Raw genomic sequence first — 21,661 nt, 5'->3', positions numbered from 1 at the left:
ATTATAAAGGGACATAACTCGGGAATTGTTAAAATGATGCTATACCTTGATTTAAACTTGATCTGTGTATTGTGGTCATAAACATCGTGTATCAGATTTATCAAAATCAGTTCAGACAAAATAAAGTTAGAGAATGGAAAAACAAAAATCAGCAATTTTTGCATTTGTAAAGTAGTATTACTCTAGAATGGTTAAAATGATGCCAAAAAAATTCAAACTTGATCTGCATTTTGTGGAAATAGTCTTTGCATTTATTAGTTTATAACATATGGTTGAGGTATACAAAAATTAGAGAAAGGGAACAAAATTTCAGCAATGTTTTTATTTGTGAATGGACATAACTCTAGAATGGTAAATGTGATGCCACCAAAATTCACACTTGATCTGTGTTTTAAGGTAATAAGTTTCATAACATTTAGTTGAGGCAAACTCAAGTTAGAGAACAGAAACCAATATCTGGACATACAGATGGACAAGGGTAAAATGCTCCTCTGTTATGGTGGGGGCATAAGAATTGTTTGCATAATAATACACACAACTTATACTAATGGAGACTTCACCAAAAATTAAAATCACATATTATGTCATATTGTACTTTTTGGATGCAGACATAATAATGTAAAAAAAGTGGAGAACTGTTTTACAGGACAGACAGACCGACAGAGTGCAAACCTAAGTCCCCTTCGACTTTGTTGGTAAACAACTATTAAAACTAATTCTATATTAAATTACTGTGTATTGGTCTATCAAATATACAAATATTAACAGAATTGGAGAAATATTAGCAGACAAGTAATCGTTTGTTCCTGATGAGACACTGTCAATGGAATTATGGTCTGTACTTGAAATTTTGGCACTGGTTGACGTATCTGAAAAATAAGATAATTATCTTTGATTATTTCTAACACATTATAATACAGCACGAAAGTAATATGCTCTCAGATATACATTTTACTTTTGCAACATATCTAAATAGATAGGAAAAAAAGGAAGCTAGTTTGCATGTAAAAGTTGGTTAAACCCACATACATGTACATGGTTAGTCTGTACCTGTTATGTAATCTGGATAATGTGTTATGCATTGTTGTGAGTCTTTGTTAGTATAAATAACATAAATGTTTGTTGTCTTATCCAACTGACCGTGCTAGGGCTGTATAGCCAGTCAAGGTCGTCAAAAACTTCCATTTGTTGTCCTATCCAAATATTCTAAAATTCCTGTTATCTCTTTTCATGAATTATGATGGGTTATAAATACAAGAGAAGTTCTTGGTGACAAAATTTCTTCTATGAATAGCACTGATTTTTATCTTTTCTTTATACATTTTTATATAGCTCTATAACACTTACAGTATATAACATTAGAAGATTCTGTAACAGGTATGGTGGTATCATCTGGGAGCTCTGGACACATGATATCTTTACTAGTTGGACATTTGATATATCCTCTGTAACCTTGTATCTGAAAAATATAAGAAATTGCTATTGAGAACAATGTCATTTGACAGCAAGCTGAATCTAATGTTCATCCATGTAAATTCAATATCATTGCATTAATTTTGAAAAGATTTAACCTCACAGTTACAGAAGGGAAACTGTATATTGATTCACCATTATTCATTAATAATGCATGGTGACAGTTTTTTAAATAACTACCACATACTAGTTTAGTTTAGCGTTGTCCCTGTAACAACATTCAGTGAACTGCAACAACTAGGTAACAAATATTCCAAGAAGTTTCCATTATTATAAATAATGATATAGGACAAAAAGTCAGACTGAAGAACAACAAACAATTTCACATACCACCAAATAGTATGCCCTTATTGTAGCGACACATACTAATATTTTGGAAAAATAAATAAACTTTAAAGAATTAATGAATGGTATGTGTGCCACGATAAAAAATCCATGAAAATACTTGTTAATATAAAAGTTTCATTACCAGTCTATATCTATTAGGAACAATAAAATATAGAATTGAGCAAATCTGGTTGTTTTAAGATTTTTCTGATATATCAAAAATCATAAATATTAAGATCTGAAATACATACTTTGAGTAATTTCCCATATGGACAATCATTCCAATCTGATCCATGAACTTTGACCAATAAATTTCTATTTCTGGAACATTTTTGTAGATAACATCTACCAGTTAATATAGCAGTCTTCTCCTAGCAGGTATAAATTGTGTAGAAAATAGTCTATAAAGATTCATTATATCCATGGGAGTTCAAACTGAACAATAAAAAAGGCTGTACATGTGTGTTATATATAACAGGTACATGAAGTTGAATGTGGACCAAGTTCTCAGTACACCTTAGCATGCAAAAATAAGACAATATTCTTTCTTCTCAACATATCAATCTATATGTTGTCTCATTGGCACTCATACCACATCTTCTTATATCTATATTGGTACAATGTTATTTAAAACATCATGCCTTAGACTCTAGAAGAGCATATAATATTATTACATATTAATAAATTGTCTGAACTTCAACAAAGGTTAGGATAAGTTATCATGTATGGTCACCTTATTGCAGTTGTATGCACTAAACAAAATATAGCCAACTAGCAAGCAAGGGGTAATTCATTTTGTGCGGTCTTTAAAAAAAAAAATGAAATTCTTACCACATAATCTGTAGTTAAATTTGATATGACGCAAAAACTAGAAGCTCCAAATATCTCTTCTTCAAAGTCTGGTTCTCTTGGTTTGAAACACTCTCCCTTTAACAGAAGAATATTTATTTGAGAGTTGAATATTTGCCACAATATAAAATACAAACAAGAGTGCACACCCTGAAATGTCTCTCCTTCTTTTCTTTTCTTATCATTGGTATTATGTTGATAGTTCTAAATAAAAAAGCTTAACTAACTATCTCATAAACTTAACATGATCCAAGAAAATGAGGTCAAGGTCATATAAACAAAACAAGAAATATACGTACACCTTACAATCATTCAATACACTAAATATAGCTGACCTATTGCTTAAAGTTTTTAAGAAACCAAGAAAAGTAAACATTGCCCAATGAACCATGAAAATGAAGTCAAAGTCAGATGAACAATGCCAGGCAGACATGTACAGCTTACAATTCTTCCATACAACAATTATAGTTGACCTATTGCTTTTTTAAAAGTTCAAGAAAAACAGACCGAAACACAAAAACTTTACACCAAGCAATGAACCGTGAAAATGAGGTCAAGGTCAAATAAAACCTGCAAGAATGACAAGTTCATCATAAAATATTTCCATACACCAAATATAGTTGACCTAATTGCATATAGTAAATGTATTAGAAAAAAAGACCAAAACTCAAAAACTTAACTTTGACCACTGAACCATGAAAATGAGGTTAAGGTCAGATGATACCTGCCAGCTAGATATGTACACCTTACAATCATTCCATACACCAAATATAAAACTGAGAATGGAAATGGGGAATGTGTCAAAGAGACAACAACCTCACCATAGAATAGACAACAGCAGAAGGTCACCAATAGGTCTTCAATGCAGCGAGAAATTCCTGCACCAGGTGGCGTCCTTCAGCTGGCCCCTAAATAAATATATATACTAGTTCAGTGATAATGAACGCCATACTAAACTCCAAATTATACACAAGAAACTAAACTTAAAAATAATACAAGACTAACAAAGACCAGAGGCTCCTGACTTGGGACAGGCGCAAAAATGTGGCGGGGTTAAACTAGTATACCTATTGCATACAAAATAAGAAAAACAGATCAAAACACAAAAACTTAACTATAACCACTGAACCATGAAAATGAGGTCGAGGTCAAATGACACCTACCAGTTGGACATGTACTCCTTACAGTCCTTCCATACACCAAATATACTAGATCTATTGCTTATAGTATCTGAGATATGGACTTTACCACCAAAACTTAACCTTGTTCACTGATCCATGAAATAAGGTCCCCATTTCCATTCTCAATTTTATTGAGGTCAAGTGAAAACTGTATGACGGGCATGACGAACTTGCAAGGTACACACATACCAAATATTATCCTATTACTCATACTAAGAGAGATATAAACATTTCAAAAAATCTTAACTTTTTTATAAGTAGTCACTAACCATGAAAATGAGGTCAAGGACAATGGACATAAAACTAAAGGAAACTTATTAACATGAGGCATCTATATACAAAGTATGAAGCATCCAGGTCTTCCACCTTCTAAAATATAAAGCTTTTAAGAAGTTAGCTAAGGCTGCCGCCACTGGATCACTATCCCTATGTCAAGCTTTCTGCGACAAAAGTTGCAGGCTCAACAACAAAAATCAATAGAAAATTTTAATAAATCTTTCAAATTTTGAAGAATCTAGGTTGCCATTTTCCTTTTCTATAAATAAAATGTAACATTAGTAGAGTTTTTAAAAGATGTGTCCATATTTTTAATTTCATAACTAATTTGTCAAAATGTCTAACTGTAATTATAAACAATACCTTTAAATAAACTAACCTTTGGTTGTGGTTGGTAAATTCTACATGATAAATTGGACTCTTGTTTACAATAACCTTTGTCTTTATGTAAATAGTGACATCCAACAACAGAGCTGTAAATATTAAAATAAAAACACTGATTAGTGCATCAATTGCAAACTGTATCCCTTTAGTTGTATTTTTCATTAGAGATGAAAATGTCTCATAAATGATTATGTCTTAAAAAGATGTATTCAAGGAGAATAAGTATACTGCAAATTAAGAAATGATTGCGCATATTTATTATTGCAAATTTTGAAGCATGGACAAAAATGGGATATTAGTTATTGTGATTTCCGGAAAATATGCATACAGATATATGTATCAGTTATCAGAATGTGAGGTTCTTATTATTGTGATAATCACCAAATCGCATCATACACATTTATAAAAACGTTGCAAACATTTCTGAATATACAGTTATAATTCAGTGTGTACAAGATTTACTATCAAGGTAACATGGCAATCAAGAAAGCAAATATTGCAATCAAATAAGAGATATTTTATTATTTCAAGTAGCCAAGGTATATAATTTATTAAAAACTTAAAATAGCAAAGGTATATAGAAACGAATTCATAACAGTGTGGCTGTGGACATTGATTGGCGCACTTTAATATCCCAATGACTGGGACAGATTAGGTGAACTTTCGTCTATAACGCCCATTGTTCACGACGTCCTTAATATAAACATTTAAACCGTGGGGTCACCAAAGGTTCTCAACGCCTGCATAAAATAATTCGAAATACTAATCAGGAATTTGTGTTTTGATTTATATTGATTAATTAAACGTCCTTTACTTGTGTTTTTGTTATGTTTCGACAATCAATTTTCATAATAAGATATCGCAAAGCCATGTTTTTCGGATGTCAAAGCGATTTAACAATTGCGATTGTCGAGTTATGTAATCTTTTAACTTTTATCTGGTCTAATTTTATTTTAGAACGAATGCATAATCCACTTTCAAAAGTTGTGCAAATACGAAACATAAAGACAAAATATACTTCTGCCCTGTCTTTTTCGTACTTGAAAGTTATTGGATAGTAAGAAAGCTATTTGGATTAACCCTTGTGAAATTTGCATGCATTTACAATGTACGTTATTGTATTGGCAAAATGTATCATTTGGTGTATATAGGAAACTTAAACCGTTCTGCTATACTGCTACTATACTTGTGAAAAACACTTGGCAACAGAAACGCATTCATCTTATCTATATAAAAAAATCGACCCAATTTACATAGAAATGGACGTCTTCGTGCATTTGTGATCGCAAATAAAATATGTTTCCTGACCTTATGAGTATTTGGACCATACGCGCATGACCATACCCGTCATTCGCGTACGGTCGGACCATATTAGTATACCCTTATGGTCATGATATATGCGTATGGTCCAAATACTCATATGGTCCGGAACACATACATGATATTCTGTGCGTTGTCGGTCGTCTATTAATTTTTTTCTTTTGTTGATGGATTTGACGTCTTTCTGTGAGTGATTATTTGTTCATGACTTAAAACTAACTTGAAAATAATTTAAAACCAAGACTTGATTTATAAAAATGTCAAAACAAACCATGATTTTTTTTTAAACATACATCACATCCATTGCAAAAGGCTAAAATTCGCCAGGTCTTTAATTACAACTAAGTGAGTTGACTAAATTAATGTTGCGGACCATTTTCCAATTTCCCTATTTTTTTTCTCGCTCATCTTTTATGTTTGTTTTTTTTCATGCCAAGACCTCTTGGAGCTTTCATTCTATTAAGTGTGTATTTTGCTAATGGTCGAAGGCCATACGGGGACCTATAGCTTGATAACGCCTGTTGGTCCCTGGAAAGAATGTGTCTGATTGTCTATCACACTACATGTTAATTCTTATCTTAACATGCAGTTATATCTATGATAAGAATGAAAATTGAATTGTCATTGAGACAAAAACCCAATCAAAGAGCAAAAAAAAAAAGAAAAAAAAAGCCCAAGGCAACATGTAGATCTTTCGTATCAAGGGAATTGCAATAAATATATTTATTTCAGGTTAATAGTATTAGGCCATACTCAAGTTATAAAATAGATCTTATCTTCAACTTTTGCAACCAGTTTCTATGTAAAGTTTCTATAATGCACTGTTTATCTTTTTTGGGCTTCGACTTTTCCATTGGACAGACAATTTTGTTTTCGACTATTTTAAAAAGATGCATTTTTTTACAAAATCATACAAGTAAGGAGTCTCTGGCCTTTGGTAGTGTTGTATGTTAATTAATGTTTGTTTATTTATTTGTTTAGGAAATAAGTATGACGTACATTTTCACTGAACTAGGACACATTTTATAATAGTTTTTCGATATCGCTCGGCAAAAATAATCACGAATATAATGCCTACCCATGTTAAAACTACAATAAAGTATAGTTTGCATCAATTATTTCTTGAACCTACCATTTTTTTTGTCTGTGTTGGATTTGTGTGGCATTAAAAAAAAACGAGTATAAACTACACAGTGCAGCTTCCAACAAGAATACAAGATTTATTGATTTTAAAAATGCAACCAAAATTAAAAATTGCTCGCAGCGGAAAAATTCAACAGTTTGATTTTCATTGAAATAAAATAATTGTTATGATTTACACACCGTTAATTTTTCCAATATAAATATTCGAACTATTTTGTTTGTTGTTTCCTTTATAAATTTACATCATTTTTAAAAAGACCACTGACTTTGTGTCTTCAATATTTAGAAGACTATAAAAGCGATGTTCATTATCTTTCTTCTGCTGTAAGTTTAATTTAGTTATTTTGTGTCATAATTGGCATCTTGTATGTTTTAAATTTGAATAAAGAAGATTTAGGTTGTCTTATACGTCAATGATACACACAAAAAAAAGATAACAAATAAAATAAGGTGCAACATTCATTCTCCATGAAAAGAATACATCACATGGATGTAATTTTTGTAAGAAAAATACCAATTTCGTGAGAAGTTGTGTGTTGAACTTGAAGAGCCAAGGCAAACTGACAAATATCTGAATGAACGAATCGATTTATGGTATATAAAAAAAAACAAAGGCCACATGGTTAGCATTGAATAAATAGAAGGCCACTCTTAATGATCACAACGTAGAAGTTTTTGTTCTCTTAATCAATAAGATATTTTCTGAAATAACGCGGGTCCCCATTAAAGTCATATGAAACCAGTGAGTGGTGAAAAATAATGTTTATCCAATTCTTGAACCAATGCATGTATATATCATAAACTTAGAACTCTGAGCACGATTTTGTCATTTTTTACGCAAATATATCGTATAATCGTCAATTTTTTTTCTCTCTGTCTGTTATGATTTTAAAAATATGGCTGCTCATTAAATGTCGTGTTTTAAAGCCGAAGTTTACCGATTGTCACCTTATTGTAAACACATAACAAAAAGCATGGATATTGAGCACGTGTTTAACATTTACAATCAGATAATTGTTTATTTTAATGACAGACCCATGCGTATTGCGATCACCGGATTTTTACGAGGAGGGTTACGCTCAGGTCACTATGCATACGGAAAATATGTCGGTGAATTGCTTCCTGGAAGCAAGCAATTAAAAATAAGTAAACTTCTTCTAAATGTGGACAAATTAAAGAATTTTCCTCAGAAAAAAGTATATGTACATAAGTTGTATAATGAAAACTATCCATTTAGTTATAAAAAACATATGCATGATTTTTTTTAATTTGAGGTTTCTTATGACTTTAACTTAAAAGTTTTTTTGGTTTTTTTTTTACCATGAATAAACTTTTTTTTTTATTATTATTATTTATTGATATCAGCTCTGGACATTAATATTCTTAAAAGTGAAACTGTTGTAAGTGATGGTATAACAATTATTTAAAATAAATTCCTTAAATGATTTGTGAAAAGAAAGTTTCATTTTATGTATCAAAATGTGTAACAAATGATTATTTAAATCCCCACTTGAAGGCCTCCGATAGACTGAGTGAGCATAAAATCATCGCCCACGACAAACAAGTTATAGGTAAACTTTTCAGTACAATTACTAATAAACGTTTTACTGTCGACCACACTGTTATGAATTTCATTCTAATTTATTTAAAAAAACTTAAAGTGGCAAATGTACATAACTTATTATAAACTTAAGTATGGGCTACTGCTGCCAGAAATAGAGTTATATATGGTGTAATCTAAATATTCTATTCTAACTTTTTATGAAAAAATTTCAACACTCACGGCCTTGTCATATAAATGGCCAGTTTTATATTATTGGTGGAGGACATATAAAAAAACTCTTATGAAAAAAAAATTGAATCATAATTTCCTGACGATATGCACATCTACATAGTATGTCCGTATTATCAAAAAAGTTTCATGAAATTCTGTACAGAGGTTTCAGAGAAATTTTGATGACAAACTGTTGCAGTAGTATATTGAGGCAAATAAGTTAAAAGGAGCATTACTCCTATAAAATAAACAGTTATCACAGAGATATGTCACGCCTTTTTTTAATTTTGATACATGTAATGCAAATGTTGAAATTAAAGTAGCAATACTTTCACATGTAAGTAATGCAAATATTCAAAGTCGATGAACCATGACTGAAGGTACATGGCTAAACAATCTCCATTGAATGAGATGTGCCAATGCTAATACAACTGCATACCCAATACCATTGACTTATTATAAGTCATTATCTTTAAACAAACCTAAACACAAACATTAACTTGTAAACTATGTAAAAGTTTCAAAGTCAATGAACCATGATCAGGGGTGGGGCTATATAATCTCCATGGAAATGATACTTTCAAATGCCAATACATTTGCATACCAAATATCATTGACTTAACATTAGCAGGGTCAAAAACATTATACCCTCTGCAACTTCGTTACAATGGAGTATTCTTGGCATGGGGTATAATAACAAAGTAACTTCTTACTTATTTTTGCAGATGTAATCTTCATATTTAGCACAAAATTCAGATCTATCAACACAACCCATATCTGAAATAACAAATGACATTATCAATATCATTAGATTTCTTTTTACATTTACTAAAGTTATTGTCCAGAAACCAAATGTCTTGGGACAACACCAATGTGATACCAATATACGACCACACAATTTTTTGCGGTTGTATATAAAGACAGTTTTCAAGTACATTTCCTATGTCACAATACTTATTACAATGGAGTAAAAACTGCTCAATGACATCACTTACAATGATTGCTTTGGAGTCAACTAGTGCAACTCATTCATAAAAAAACAACTTGAGACTGGTCTATCACAGTCCTTTGCATTATCAAATGCATAAATGAATATTCAAAATTGATAAATTTAACTAACTCTACAGACATAAACTGATATATTATAATGTCTTACAATAAGATGGTTCTGTATAGGCATTTTTTTTTATGCTCTAACTGTATTTTAGTTTTCAAAATAGTGTTTTTCGATTATCTAATAGAACAAGAACAATTATATGGCTTTAAAAATATTAATTTTTAGGGTTTCTGACAGATTTAAACAGGAAACACTGGTATTTACAAATAAACAATGAATGAGTAATACCCTTCTTTGGTGTCCTGTTAACAATATTAAGTTTTGCTGACTGTCTTATATTTACTGCCAGGTGTTGTCTTTATTTCTTTGACATGCTTTTTCATTATCTCCTTTTTTTATTATGCCCCATTTATGGGCATTATATTTTCTGGTCTGTGTGTCCACCATCCATTCGTTCGTTCATCTGTTCATTCATTCGTCCTTTCCTCCTTCTGTTCATCCGTTCATCCCGTTTCAGGTTAAAGTTTTGGTTCAAGTTTTTGGTCGAGGTAGTTTTTGATGAAGTTGAAGTTCTATCAACTTGAAACTCAGTTAACATGTTCCCTATGATATGATCTTTCTAATTTTAATGCCAAATTAGAGATTTTATCCCATTTTCACGGTCCACTGAACATAGAAAATGATAGTGCGAATGGGGAATCTGTGTACTTGGGACACATTCTTGTTTACTTATACTTTTTCACATATTTATTTCTTTTTGGATTGATGTTGTTGTTGGATTGCTGCCTTACTAATGTATACCACACATGTATAGGTTACCACACAAGTTGAACAATAAATATACGTTTAGAAATAGATTGAGAAAAAAATCAGGAACAAATCAAAAATATATTATATGTCAATTAAATACTGCTATTTAAAATGTTCTTACTTTTTCCCCAGACATAAACATCTGCAGATCTGTAGTCTACTTTGTACCAGCCACTGTCCTCAAATACAGCCAAAGTTATTCTGTCTATGAATGTCACATGTGGCTGAAAGTTACAACAACTTACTGTGAGAGGTCTGTAGATGGATGTTCCCTCACGTCATTTTAAAAATTTTAAACGTGTAGAATTGCATTTACAAGTACAATAAATCAATGTAACTCTTACACCTAAATAGTGGATTAAAAATTTAGAAAGTTTAAATTCATAATAATTGTGGAAAAATTTCTTGAGCGTTGTCATTTTTAAAACATCAGTCTGTATTTTAAGTTAAAATCTGTTTCATTGCAACTATTCTGTTTGCTTTAAAAATACAAAGTTTAAAAGGATAAACTAAAGCAGGCAAGAAAGTATATGACACCTGAGAATCAAGCAACCCTTTTTGTCATGCAAGGCAAAACTAAAATAATATGTTCTTCTTTTATATACATACCATTCCCATATCAGGTGTCATAATAGATCCATACATTAACACTCCATCCCAATGTGAGGTAAAGTTGTTAAACTACAAAAAACAACAACATCATGTCTAAATAAATATAATGTAAATCACTGATTACACTTTAAACATTCATTTTTTAATATTTTTGGCAGAATTCTTTGTGTAGTCATGTAATAATACACTATAAGTGGATATATTTTTTTTAAAGAACCCACATAAATTTCATCTATGTATTTTTTTAATTAACTGATTTTAACAAAACAATTATTAATTAAAATCTTTTAATTACCTTTCCTTCCAAGGGAGCACCATATTTAGTCTCAGTTGTACATCCAAAATGATTTTGTGTTTCTCTTAAAACTGCTGGTGTAACCATACGAACTAATCCATTGACTTCTTCAACAATGGTCAAAACTAGAGGGTGGCAATCAAGATTTCTATCTGTAAAATATCAGAGAAACATACTGGGGTTTAGTATCACTTTTATAACTAGTCTTCTCATGACTGTCAGTATCAATTGGGTTCCTTGGGAAAGAGCTAAAGCATCTATGAAATCATCAATTAGATGCGGCTAATAGGATAATTAAGAAAGGGATACAAGATTAACATTACGGTAATACCTGGTATATATTCTGACTATATTGCCCTTTTAGAAAACATTTTTTTCCCAACTTGTTTACTTCCTGAAAAAATATGGTCTTTAGTTGGAAGAATGCTGACTATAACATGTAATTTATAAAAAATAAGTTGTTTCACAATAGCTTATAAACTTTTAATCTGATGTGTTTTTGATAAAAGTGTAAAAACATAATAAATGAGGTGCATTATCGCTATTTTGTGCATTTTTCCTTTGATCTTTTTTTGTGATAATTTTTCATATCATGCTACTTGCTTGAGATGGAAAATTATCGCTAGAAACTAAGGAGACACATGGCATTGCTAATGAAATTGACATGAAATTGACTCAATTGCTTTTCTCGATTTCGCCGCCGGCCGGCTCAAGCGAAATAATCAATCTTGTGAGATGATCAACGATAATCTATAAATATCAGATATTCCAATCTAGAATACATAATGATACTTATTAACTAGATACATGTGTGTATAGACCCAAAAACTTTACGTCAGTGTGTTAGATCACTAAATGTGATACAAGTTCTGTAGTGCTTCTTGCCAACATGTTTAATCAATAAGTACAAATAATAATTGCTTTGGTAGTCTATATGTATATCCATAATAATTTCTGTCAATTAATAATTTAAAGGCTGCTATATCACTGTATTTCATTTCTAATATAAGATGAGGTTAGCATTCGAATGTCATCACCAATTACCGTGACTTTTTTTTTTTAATTTTCATTTTACATTTTAAAGCTTAGCCTATTTGCTGCTGAAATGGACAATTAAATCAAGTGTTTACAAGGCAATGATTACAATTAACAAAGTAATAAGGGTACAACTCCTATAAATCATAAACAGGACTCACTTGGAAAGGATTTAGATTTCATTCTGCAAAAGAATATGCATAAATCTGGTAAAAATTTGATAAGGAAAACATTAATTCAAGCACTAACAGTGCCATAAAGCTATTTGTCTATATTATTTAAGGTCCTAGTGACTTACCTTTAATCTGACACTTCTTAAAATATTGAAAATGAGTTTTTGAAAATCCTAGTGTATGGAATAGCTCATGTAACAATGTCTACAAAAGAACAATCATAATTATGATATATATAATATGGATAAGTGAATATACATGATATAAGTGGTACAAACCTAATTTACAAACATTCTGTTCACAGGGACTAAACTTAACGCTCGCCCAGTCGCCATGGCCCCAGTCACACAGATTTTCGGCTGGGCGAATATATTAAATCATCCTGATCGCCCAGCTGGCGACTGTAAAATATTTTGAAGTGAATCCCATTTCTACTGTTTCCCTCGCAATATTAACGAAAACTGTTCCCAAAAGGAAACCTGCTTGTCTTAACAAAGCATGATAGTAAAAAAGAGAGTATTTCCGAAAACCAGCAGGTTCATTTTAATAATTAAAACCCAGTTGGACAACTATGTTTTCAATACGAAGTCACGATATGGCATATATCTCCTTCTCTCAGCACGTGTTCTTAACTCTGTTAAATCTTCTACGATTATTTCATGATTGTTTAGTGTTTTCTTCTTAACTGTTCAATAAGCATCATGAAAGGAATGTTTTCCAGTTGTCCTGGGAGTCATGACAAGTCTGTATAAGACGGTAACTTGTCCCGTAATCGCTATTTACAAAATATTAAATGAAAATATGAAAGGCATAATCTTGTAAATAAATATCCCAATATCTAGTTTGATATCCAATCTTCAATAAAAACTTATTGAATAATGAATTTGATCTACACTGGCTCCTGGACAGTTAAGTTTAGTCCCTGTGTTCAGGTTTCAAAGTTGGCAATATGAAATTATGGGAACAGTGTTCTGTTTATTGTTTGGTTTTATTTCAATTATTTGATAGTGCTTTTTGTCTCTTTTTGACAGCTAAGGCAAAAATATTTTTTTTAAACTAGCTTGCTTTGATTTATGCATGTTGCTTATCTATCTACAGAGTTCATGTTTACTATGTTTATTTGTACATACCATGACTCTAAATTAAATTTCTATTTACTAAAAACTTTTTTTCTTCCCAAAATTTCCTGTTTACAATTTCCTCAGTTGGCCAGGATACAAACTAAGGATTACAGTTTACATTTAAAACCAAACTGTGATAGCATTAACAGCTTTAAATTTATCAATTTCTTCACCAAGATTTACCTTCAAAACATAATATATAAGTATCGGTTTAAACACTTCATAAACAGAAAATCAATAAAATATTCTTTACAAACCTTATACAATTTTTCTGGACTGTTATTGACTGAATGAGGACAAACATTAATACATCCAGATATTGGTCTATCATACTGGTCCACATGGCATACTTTGGAATAGGATAATACTTTGTTCACCTATGGAAAATGAATTGTAAGCAGGTTTTTGTGGTACTAACCACAAGCAAGAAAGACTGTCAGTCAAAGGTTTTTAGCATTACAAAGCTGTTTATAACTTGTCTTTATACTTTACCCTTATATAATAATAAGTTATATTAGAAGTTAAACTATATGATTAAATAAATACCATTTTAAAGATATAGCAGATAATGAAAATTTCTATATTCTACTTTCTTGAAAAGATTATCTAACATATTTTTTTTTTTATAAAATCCTAGGATATCAAGACTTTTAAAATTATTCTTGTAAATTTAATAGTTACCTGTTATGCAATATGGGTTAGTTGTTGATTAGCATGCAATGGTTAAACTACAAACATACACTATCAAATCCACAAACATCTGTTGTAACTGAATCTACATGTAATATAAAATCTGTACTTTTGACACCAGCTCCTTGAGAATAAACTACTCTGATGGGATCTGGGTCTAACTCATTCCATACATATAAACCATCTAAATGGTCATCTGGAATCTAAAAAGTTATAGCATACAAATAAGTCAATGTTCATATGTATCATATTATTCTAGTCTAACAACATGAAAATAAATGGGGAATGTGTCCATGGGACACTGATAATGCCCCTGCATGCATATAACTTTATAAAGGGACATAACTCAAGAACCGTAGAAGTGACGCTACCCAAACTTGCATTGTGTACAAGTTTCACAGCATTTTGTTGAGGCAAATTTGAGTAAGAGAACAGAAAAAAAAATTCAGCAATTTTTCCATTTGTAAAGGGGCATAACTCTAGAATGGTAAATATGACACCATCAAAATTCATATGTGATCTGTGTGTGGTAAAAACATTATGTATAGTTTCATAAAATTTGTTTGAGACAAACCAATTTTGGAACGTACAGACAGACAGACTTAGTTCCTCCTCCACTACAACTCTGGCATTAAAAAAGTTTTAGAGTACAGGAAATAAAATATAAGAAAGTTTATATTTTTTATTCTGAATATAACAGGAGGAAAACTCACTTTGAATGTATCCATACATAGTTCACTTTGATAATTTCTTTTAATGGACTTGCATCTGAAAAAAAAAGAATTACATAAAAATTTATTATTTATGTGACAATTATTATAACCTTTTTATGCAAACAAATGTGAATCTGCTCTTTGGTCCGGCTGTTGTCTCTTTGACACATTCCCCATTTCCATTCTCAATTTTAAATGTGTAAAATAATTCAAATTAAATTGTAACTAATTCAATTATATGTAATTTGTAATACAACCAACAGGAAACAATTGAAAAGGTAGGTTGATTCTAATAGTAGCAGTAATATCTCACATATCCATGCTATATTTGTATTTATTTATACTAATGAAATAAAGTTGACTGATGGGTGTTTTACATCACTTTCAATACTATTGTGCTATTTCAGTTTTTGTTGATGGAGGAATCCTTGTCAATAAAGATATGAGTGAAGCGCACCACCTACCATGTGAGAGATTAAAACTGACAACTTCCGTGTTGACAGGCTATTGATATACTGTAGTAGTTGCACTACTTAGACCACCCAGCCACTGAGACCTCCTTAATAATGACATAAAAGTCAGCTGTAGTAATCAGTCAACATTAAAACTGATATATATACCTTCCTTTATTGGGTCCTGTGGTCCATTCCTTATGACACCCACTTCTTTTTAACAGAACAGGCTTCTGAACTGGAAAAACTATAACATTAACACAAAATGTATAATTATTTCATTTAAATGAAAGTTTCAATAGCTTTAGAAGATACATTAAACCTGCAGTAAATATATTTGTTTTTCACTACTTCACTGCATATAATATTAAAAACAAAAAAACAAAAAGAAGTTGTAATATTAACTTGATTCACAAAACCAAAGACATATAAGATGTTTTATAGAATGCATCACAGTCCCTTTTTTTTTAGTTCACAGCATATCTTCACAGGGTCTGTTTCTAGTGAAAATGCCCAAATTCTATCATGTACAATCTGTACAACTACAAGTTTGTAGATTCCAAATGTCTAGATTTCAGTATTAAAATAGAAAATTATTTTACAATTGAACTACAGTATATTTTTTATAATTATTATGATAATTTATAAACCCCAATTATCTTACCAGATAGTAACTGTGATATTTTCTCCACTGCCTTGAAAACTGCACCAATCATTCTCTCTCTTTCTTCAACACTCAGTTCAAAATACATATCTCTGTATACCACTTGAATTCTTATAGGCTGATATGTTATATTTTTATTCATTACATTACTGACTACATAGCTTAGTGTCTGTCTTTGTATACCAGGACTTCTTTCCGCAACAGTTAAATGGTTGTTTTCTTTGTATGACTGTACAATAATCAATGCCATTGTTATCACTAGTAATGAGTCCATTGTAGTTGGATAGTTGTATCATCTTAAAGATTTTCCAATCTATTATGTTATCTGTTGATCTGGAAATTAAAATCAAGATTATTGTTCACTGATAATAACTTTAAGAACTAGGTCAACAAGAAGCTGCAGAGCAATTAACATAGAAATGCATCACACCATCATGGTATATATCATGTATATACAAAAAAAAAGAAAAGAAGATGTGATGCATGCATGAATACCAATGAGACAACTTTCCACCAGCTGAGACCTAAATAACATAGAAGTTCTCATTGGCAATCATACTACAATAACATCTTCTTTTCATATCTTTTAATTTTATATATGAAATGCACATATAATGCATTTTTATATAATAACAATCAGTCTGCAACTTCAGGCATTAGCCCATTTACCTGTGTCAGAGCATGTTGAATTTTCAAATGGTAAAATCTGATTTAACTGAACCTGTTTTTGTGAATCAAGTTGAAACAACCAGAAGTGTTCTCAATATCATTTTTCAGATACACTGTAGCACCATTTGAAAATTACATGTACCACGGTTTCACTTTTAAAACAAGCTAAAATTATAGCACCATACATTGTACATTCATAACATTAATATTCCAATCCTGCCTGTACAAACACAATAAATCACTATCATGACTATACAACATATACAATCTTTTAATAATTTGAAAATATATTCCGAAACATAATAAAATTGAGAATGGAAATGAGAAATGAGTCAAAGTGACAACAATTTGGCCATAGAGTAGAAAACAGCCGAAGTCCACCTAAGATACATACTCATTTTTACTTTTCTTAAACGACCACCCTTTGCTGAGAAAATCGGTTTGCAGAAACCATTGTAAAGGCACATAACTCAAACTTGAATTTTTTGAAATACTAAGGCTTTTCTACCTCAGGCATAGATAACCTTAGCTTTTTTTGGCAAAACTTATAGGAATTTTTGTTCTCAATGCTCGTCCACTTCGTACTTTATTTGGCCTTTTTAACTTTTCTGGATTCAAGCGTCACTGATGAGTCTTTTGTAGAAGAAACACACGTCTGGTGTATATACTAAATTTAATCCTGGTGTCTATGATGAGTTTATTGTATCAAGAATGGAAAAAGCGACATAACCAAAATTTGACCACAGTGCTTTTGGTAAGAAGCATTGTGTATATGTTTCATAAGGAAGCCGAAGCAGGACAAATCGCCCCAAGTCTTACTGCTTTATTTAAACGAAAAGAATAACAAGAAAGAATAAAAAAAGATGTTTCTCTAAGGTTTTCATAGGTATTGATTTTATAAGTGGCAGGAACATATACAACGGGATAGCATCTTTTTCCATAAGTGGGGCGAGTTGGCATTACTAAATTCATCTTGGTTTATTTATTTGTCATGAGTGAGGCTAGGTGTCAGACCTTATTTCAGTGGGATTTTAACCTTTTCATAAGTGGGGCAAGTTAACCAACCTATTTTCAATGGAATTTTACCCTTTTTAATGTGCCCATTTCTAGTCAATAATAATAATTAAAATTTTCACTTTTCATGTATTCTGTGTAGATTGGTTTTCATTTAAGTGGGGCGAGTTGGCAGACATGATAATTATATATTAATCTAGATATTACTGTTTTCCATAAAGTGGGGCGAGTTGGCAGTAGTAATATTAACGGAATTTAATTTATTTCACAAGTGAGCCAATTTTTTAAAAAGTGGGGCGATTTGGTAATTAAATCAATTTTGGGCGATTTTTTTAAAAGTGGGTAGAGTTGTAGTCCAAATAATTATGACGTCTTGAAAGGCTATTATAAAAAAAATTATAATAGCCTTTCAAGACGTAATAATTATTTGGACTAGTAGAGTTGGTGAAAAAAATGGGGCTATTAGGTGTTGGGCGATTTGTCATTGATTTGTTTCATAACATAATGGGTTGGGGCAAAATAACGTAAGAGGATGAAAAGTAAACTTCAAGATTTTCTGTCTGTATCTGTATCTGTATTTCCCACTTATGAAATTAGGATGGGTACGTCACAGATTCCTTTCGGCTATTATGTGACGGGTTGGTCTGCGCACAATTAGTCGCGCTTGCTGAGGAGTGCTGATTTAAACTCCTCGGTAGTAGTGGTGCACACTACTGAGTCTTCCAGATGGTTCCAGTTTATTGCAGTGCGCACAAAAATAGAGTTCTTGAATTGTTCTGTCTTACTGGTTGGAACTATTACCGCACGTTTGTTGTTACGGACTTGGTGGTCTATAATGTTTTTTGTTACAAAGTTATTGTACGTTGTTGCTTTGATTTGTCTCTTTGGTCTGTGAAATTTGATTAAATCGTCGGGAGGAAGCGCTGGTATCTTCCCCTCAACCACTTTGAAAAAGAAGATCAGTCGTTGTTGTTGGCGTCTTGATTGTAATGACGGGAGCTGAAGTTCTTTTAGCATTTTTGTCATACATCCTTCCTCTCTTGATTTGTAGTCTTTGGTAATGAATCTAGCACCTCTCTTTTGTATGGATTCTAGTTTGTCAATGTCTTTTTGGGTATATGGGTCCCAAATAATTGATCCATACTCCATAATTGATCGTATGAGAGCTATATATGCTGTTTTACGGCATTCCATAGGACAGTGTTGTAGGTTCCTTCTAAGGAAGCCTAGGGTAGAACTGGCTTTGTTACATGTATTTGTTATTTGTTCTTTCCATTTAAGATCTTCTTGTATTTGGAGTCCTAGGTATGGGTTGGATGACACTTGTTCAAGCGTGTGGTTGTTAAGGTTGTAAAATCGCTGACTTTTACTTTTCAGACTAAGCATATAACATTTTTTGGCGTTGAAGCGCATACCCCAGTCGTCGGCCCATTTTTCTAGTGATTTCAGATCCTCTTGTAGTTTGTTATGGTCATTTTGGTTTTTAATTTCCCGGTACAGCAGACAGTCGTCTGCAAATAGTCGGACTGATGAGTTTACTGCCTCTGGGAGATCATTTATGTGACACAGGAAGAGGATGGGTCCTAGTACCGTTCCTTGGGGGACTCCGGATTCAACTGAAGCATTTCTTGAGTTTTCTCCATCAAGTTGGACTCGCATTTTTCTTTCGGTTAGGAATGAAGTTAGCCATTTGTGGATATTTCCTCTAATTCCATATTGGTTTATTTTGTGCAAGAGTCTATCATGAGGTACTGTGTCAAACGCTTTTGAAAAATCCAGAATCGCAATATCTACTTAGTTTCCTTTATCGTATGATTGTAGCATATCATGGATTTGTAATGGCAAGTTGGGTCTCACAGGAGTATCCAGATCTACGAGAAGGTAAATATATGTTGATAGTGGGTCTTCCCATGGATGAAAACAAGTGCCTGTGATAAATTGTTTCGCAGTCACTGAATTTACAATGTTTTTTACTTCTACTTCTTCTATGTATGACTAAGTGACCACCGTCATAAGGTTGACTGTCCTGCCACTGTTTGGTGTTTAAATTGAAGCAGCTGATTAATTTGATTATACTTAGATCGTAAAACCTTTCATTGAAATATATTGAGATAAACTTTTTCTTATTTTATGGATAAATCAAAGACGATTAATTTAATCGTCTGGAAATCAAAAAGTGATTATCGTACCAATTACTGGGCGCAGCCATTTTTTGTAGTGTTTCTAAGAAGCGTTTTGATTGGGCGCCTGGGCAGATTATCCAATGGCAAGTGGTTTTATTAAATGTAGGCTAAATAGTAAACAAATGCACATGTTCATATTTGAAATGACAACAATAACACTACACTTCAATTCAAAAGAAAACTGCGTTGATAACTCTTGAAAAAAATAAAATAAAATAAAGGGTTCTTAAATAAGCCATTAGTCTGCTTTATATTATCTTGTTTGGGCCAATCTAATCTTATGGAATCAAATTAACATATATATTAGCCTGTCACAGATGTACATCAGGGTATTTCTATACTTTAATTATGACATCTTGAAAGGCTATTTTAATATTTTTCTATGATGCCTTCCTAATTCGGAAGGCATAGGTAAGCTTCACAGAAAAAAATTAAATAGCCTTTCAAGAGTTCACATATAATTATTTGGACTAATCTAGTCTCAGGACTAATTAAGAAAGTCCTTGAAGTTTATATCCCACCTAGATGATGTTTTATAAATTTCGAAACAGTTAATTGGTATTAGAACCGGTTGTTTCATCAGTACTATTTACCATATCATTAAATAAATCTGCCACAGCCCCTGTAGGTTCATTGCCTTTACATGCATAACCACTGACATATTTCTAAATCTTTTATATTAGCTCTTCACTTTGTATTTTTTTGGATGAACATATATTTTTTTGTTTTAATAAGAAACCATAGGTATGAATACTACATATATCTGTGACATATATATCAAACATCTCCTTCAAATTCATATTTAAATAAAATTCTTTGACAGTCATGCAGGATTTATTTGAATTTGACCAGCATTGATATATCATGCAAGAGGACATGTAGTATAAACTTATTTATTATATTTTACCTGCAAACACATGGAAACAATTTACTTGTGTTACTACATTGTATATGGGAAGCAATTATTTAATGAAATTTGAAACTTTGTCCCACCAAACTGACTTGGCTTTGGTAGTTTCTATAATGTCTCTGCTTAAACATTATTGTTTTCTTTGATCTTGTATAAACCAATATGATCCAAAATTGTACCTATATACTCATAAGTTTGTTTAGCAAGTTTCAACTGACCTTAAACTTAGTCATGGTTCTTTGGACAATGTTAAGTTTTTGGGGTTTCCCCAAGTCAATTTCCCAAATAATACAAGCAATAGGGCCACTACATTTGAGTATGGATAGTTTGTTAGGTGTATTTGTCTCTTGCAGGTCTCATCTGACCTCAACCTTCATGTTTCATTGATCAATGTTTAGTTTTCATGGTTCATTGATCAATGTTTAGTTTTCATGGTTTTGCTATAAGCAATAGGTCAACTATATTTGGTGTTCTGAGTGATTGTAAAGTGTACATGTCTGTCTAGCTGGGTGGCTTGTTCATCTGACCTAGGTCTC

The 21,661-nt window shown here is 31.6% G+C and overlaps 1 protein-coding gene across 4 annotated transcripts; it reads right to left on the bottom strand.

The window, feature by feature from the left end:
- Positions 1-716: 716 nt before the first annotated feature.
- LOC143068227 (ciliated left-right organizer metallopeptidase-like) lies at positions 717-20,279 on the bottom strand. 4 transcript variants are annotated; one of them, XM_076242121.1, is made up of 16 exons: positions 20,222-20,275; positions 16,350-16,682; positions 15,854-15,932; positions 15,234-15,288; positions 14,571-14,723; positions 14,088-14,207; positions 12,835-12,913; positions 11,502-11,653; positions 11,204-11,275; positions 10,716-10,818; positions 9,441-9,504; positions 4,486-4,579; positions 2,632-2,727; positions 2,052-2,171; positions 1,348-1,459; positions 717-869 (listed from the first exon to the last, which is right to left on the bottom strand). In XM_076242121.1, the coding sequence occupies exons 2-16, from the start codon at positions 16,621-16,623 to the stop codon at positions 724-726; spliced, it is 1,719 nt and encodes a 572-aa protein (XP_076098236.1). In that variant the 5' UTR covers positions 16,624-16,682; positions 20,222-20,275; the 3' UTR covers positions 717-723. The 4 variants fall into 4 exon arrangements, with proteins under 4 accessions (XP_076098236.1, XP_076098237.1, XP_076098239.1 ...); XM_076242122.1 differs by having other exon boundaries at positions 20,040-20,229; XM_076242124.1 differs by lacking the exons at positions 15,854-15,932; positions 20,222-20,275 and adding an exon at positions 15,698-15,789 and having other exon boundaries at positions 16,350-16,475.
- Between the last annotated feature and the right edge of the window lie 1,382 nt (positions 20,280-21,661).

The sequence above is a fragment of the Mytilus galloprovincialis genome, chromosome 3 (genome assembly GCF_965363235.1).
Source record: "Mytilus galloprovincialis chromosome 3, xbMytGall1.hap1.1, whole genome shotgun sequence".
Taxonomy (NCBI): Eukaryota; Metazoa; Mollusca; class Bivalvia; order Mytilida; family Mytilidae; genus Mytilus; species Mytilus galloprovincialis.
Note: the sequence above shows the minus strand (reverse complement) of the source record. Positions and strands in the feature narration are given on the sequence as shown.

Coding starts and splice junctions, on each gene's coding strand:
- LOC143068227 (XM_076242121.1), bottom strand. CDS start 16,623: ATGGACTCATTACTAGTGATAACAATGGCATTGATTATTGTACAGTCA. Junction 11,654..12,834: donor TAAGAAGTGTCAGATTAAAG/GTAAGTCACTAG, acceptor GATATTTTACAG/ATAGAAATCTTGATTGCCAC. Junction 2,172..2,631: donor ATTTAACTACAGATTATGTG/GTAAGAATTTCA, acceptor TATACCTGCTAG/GAGAAGACTGCTATATTAAC.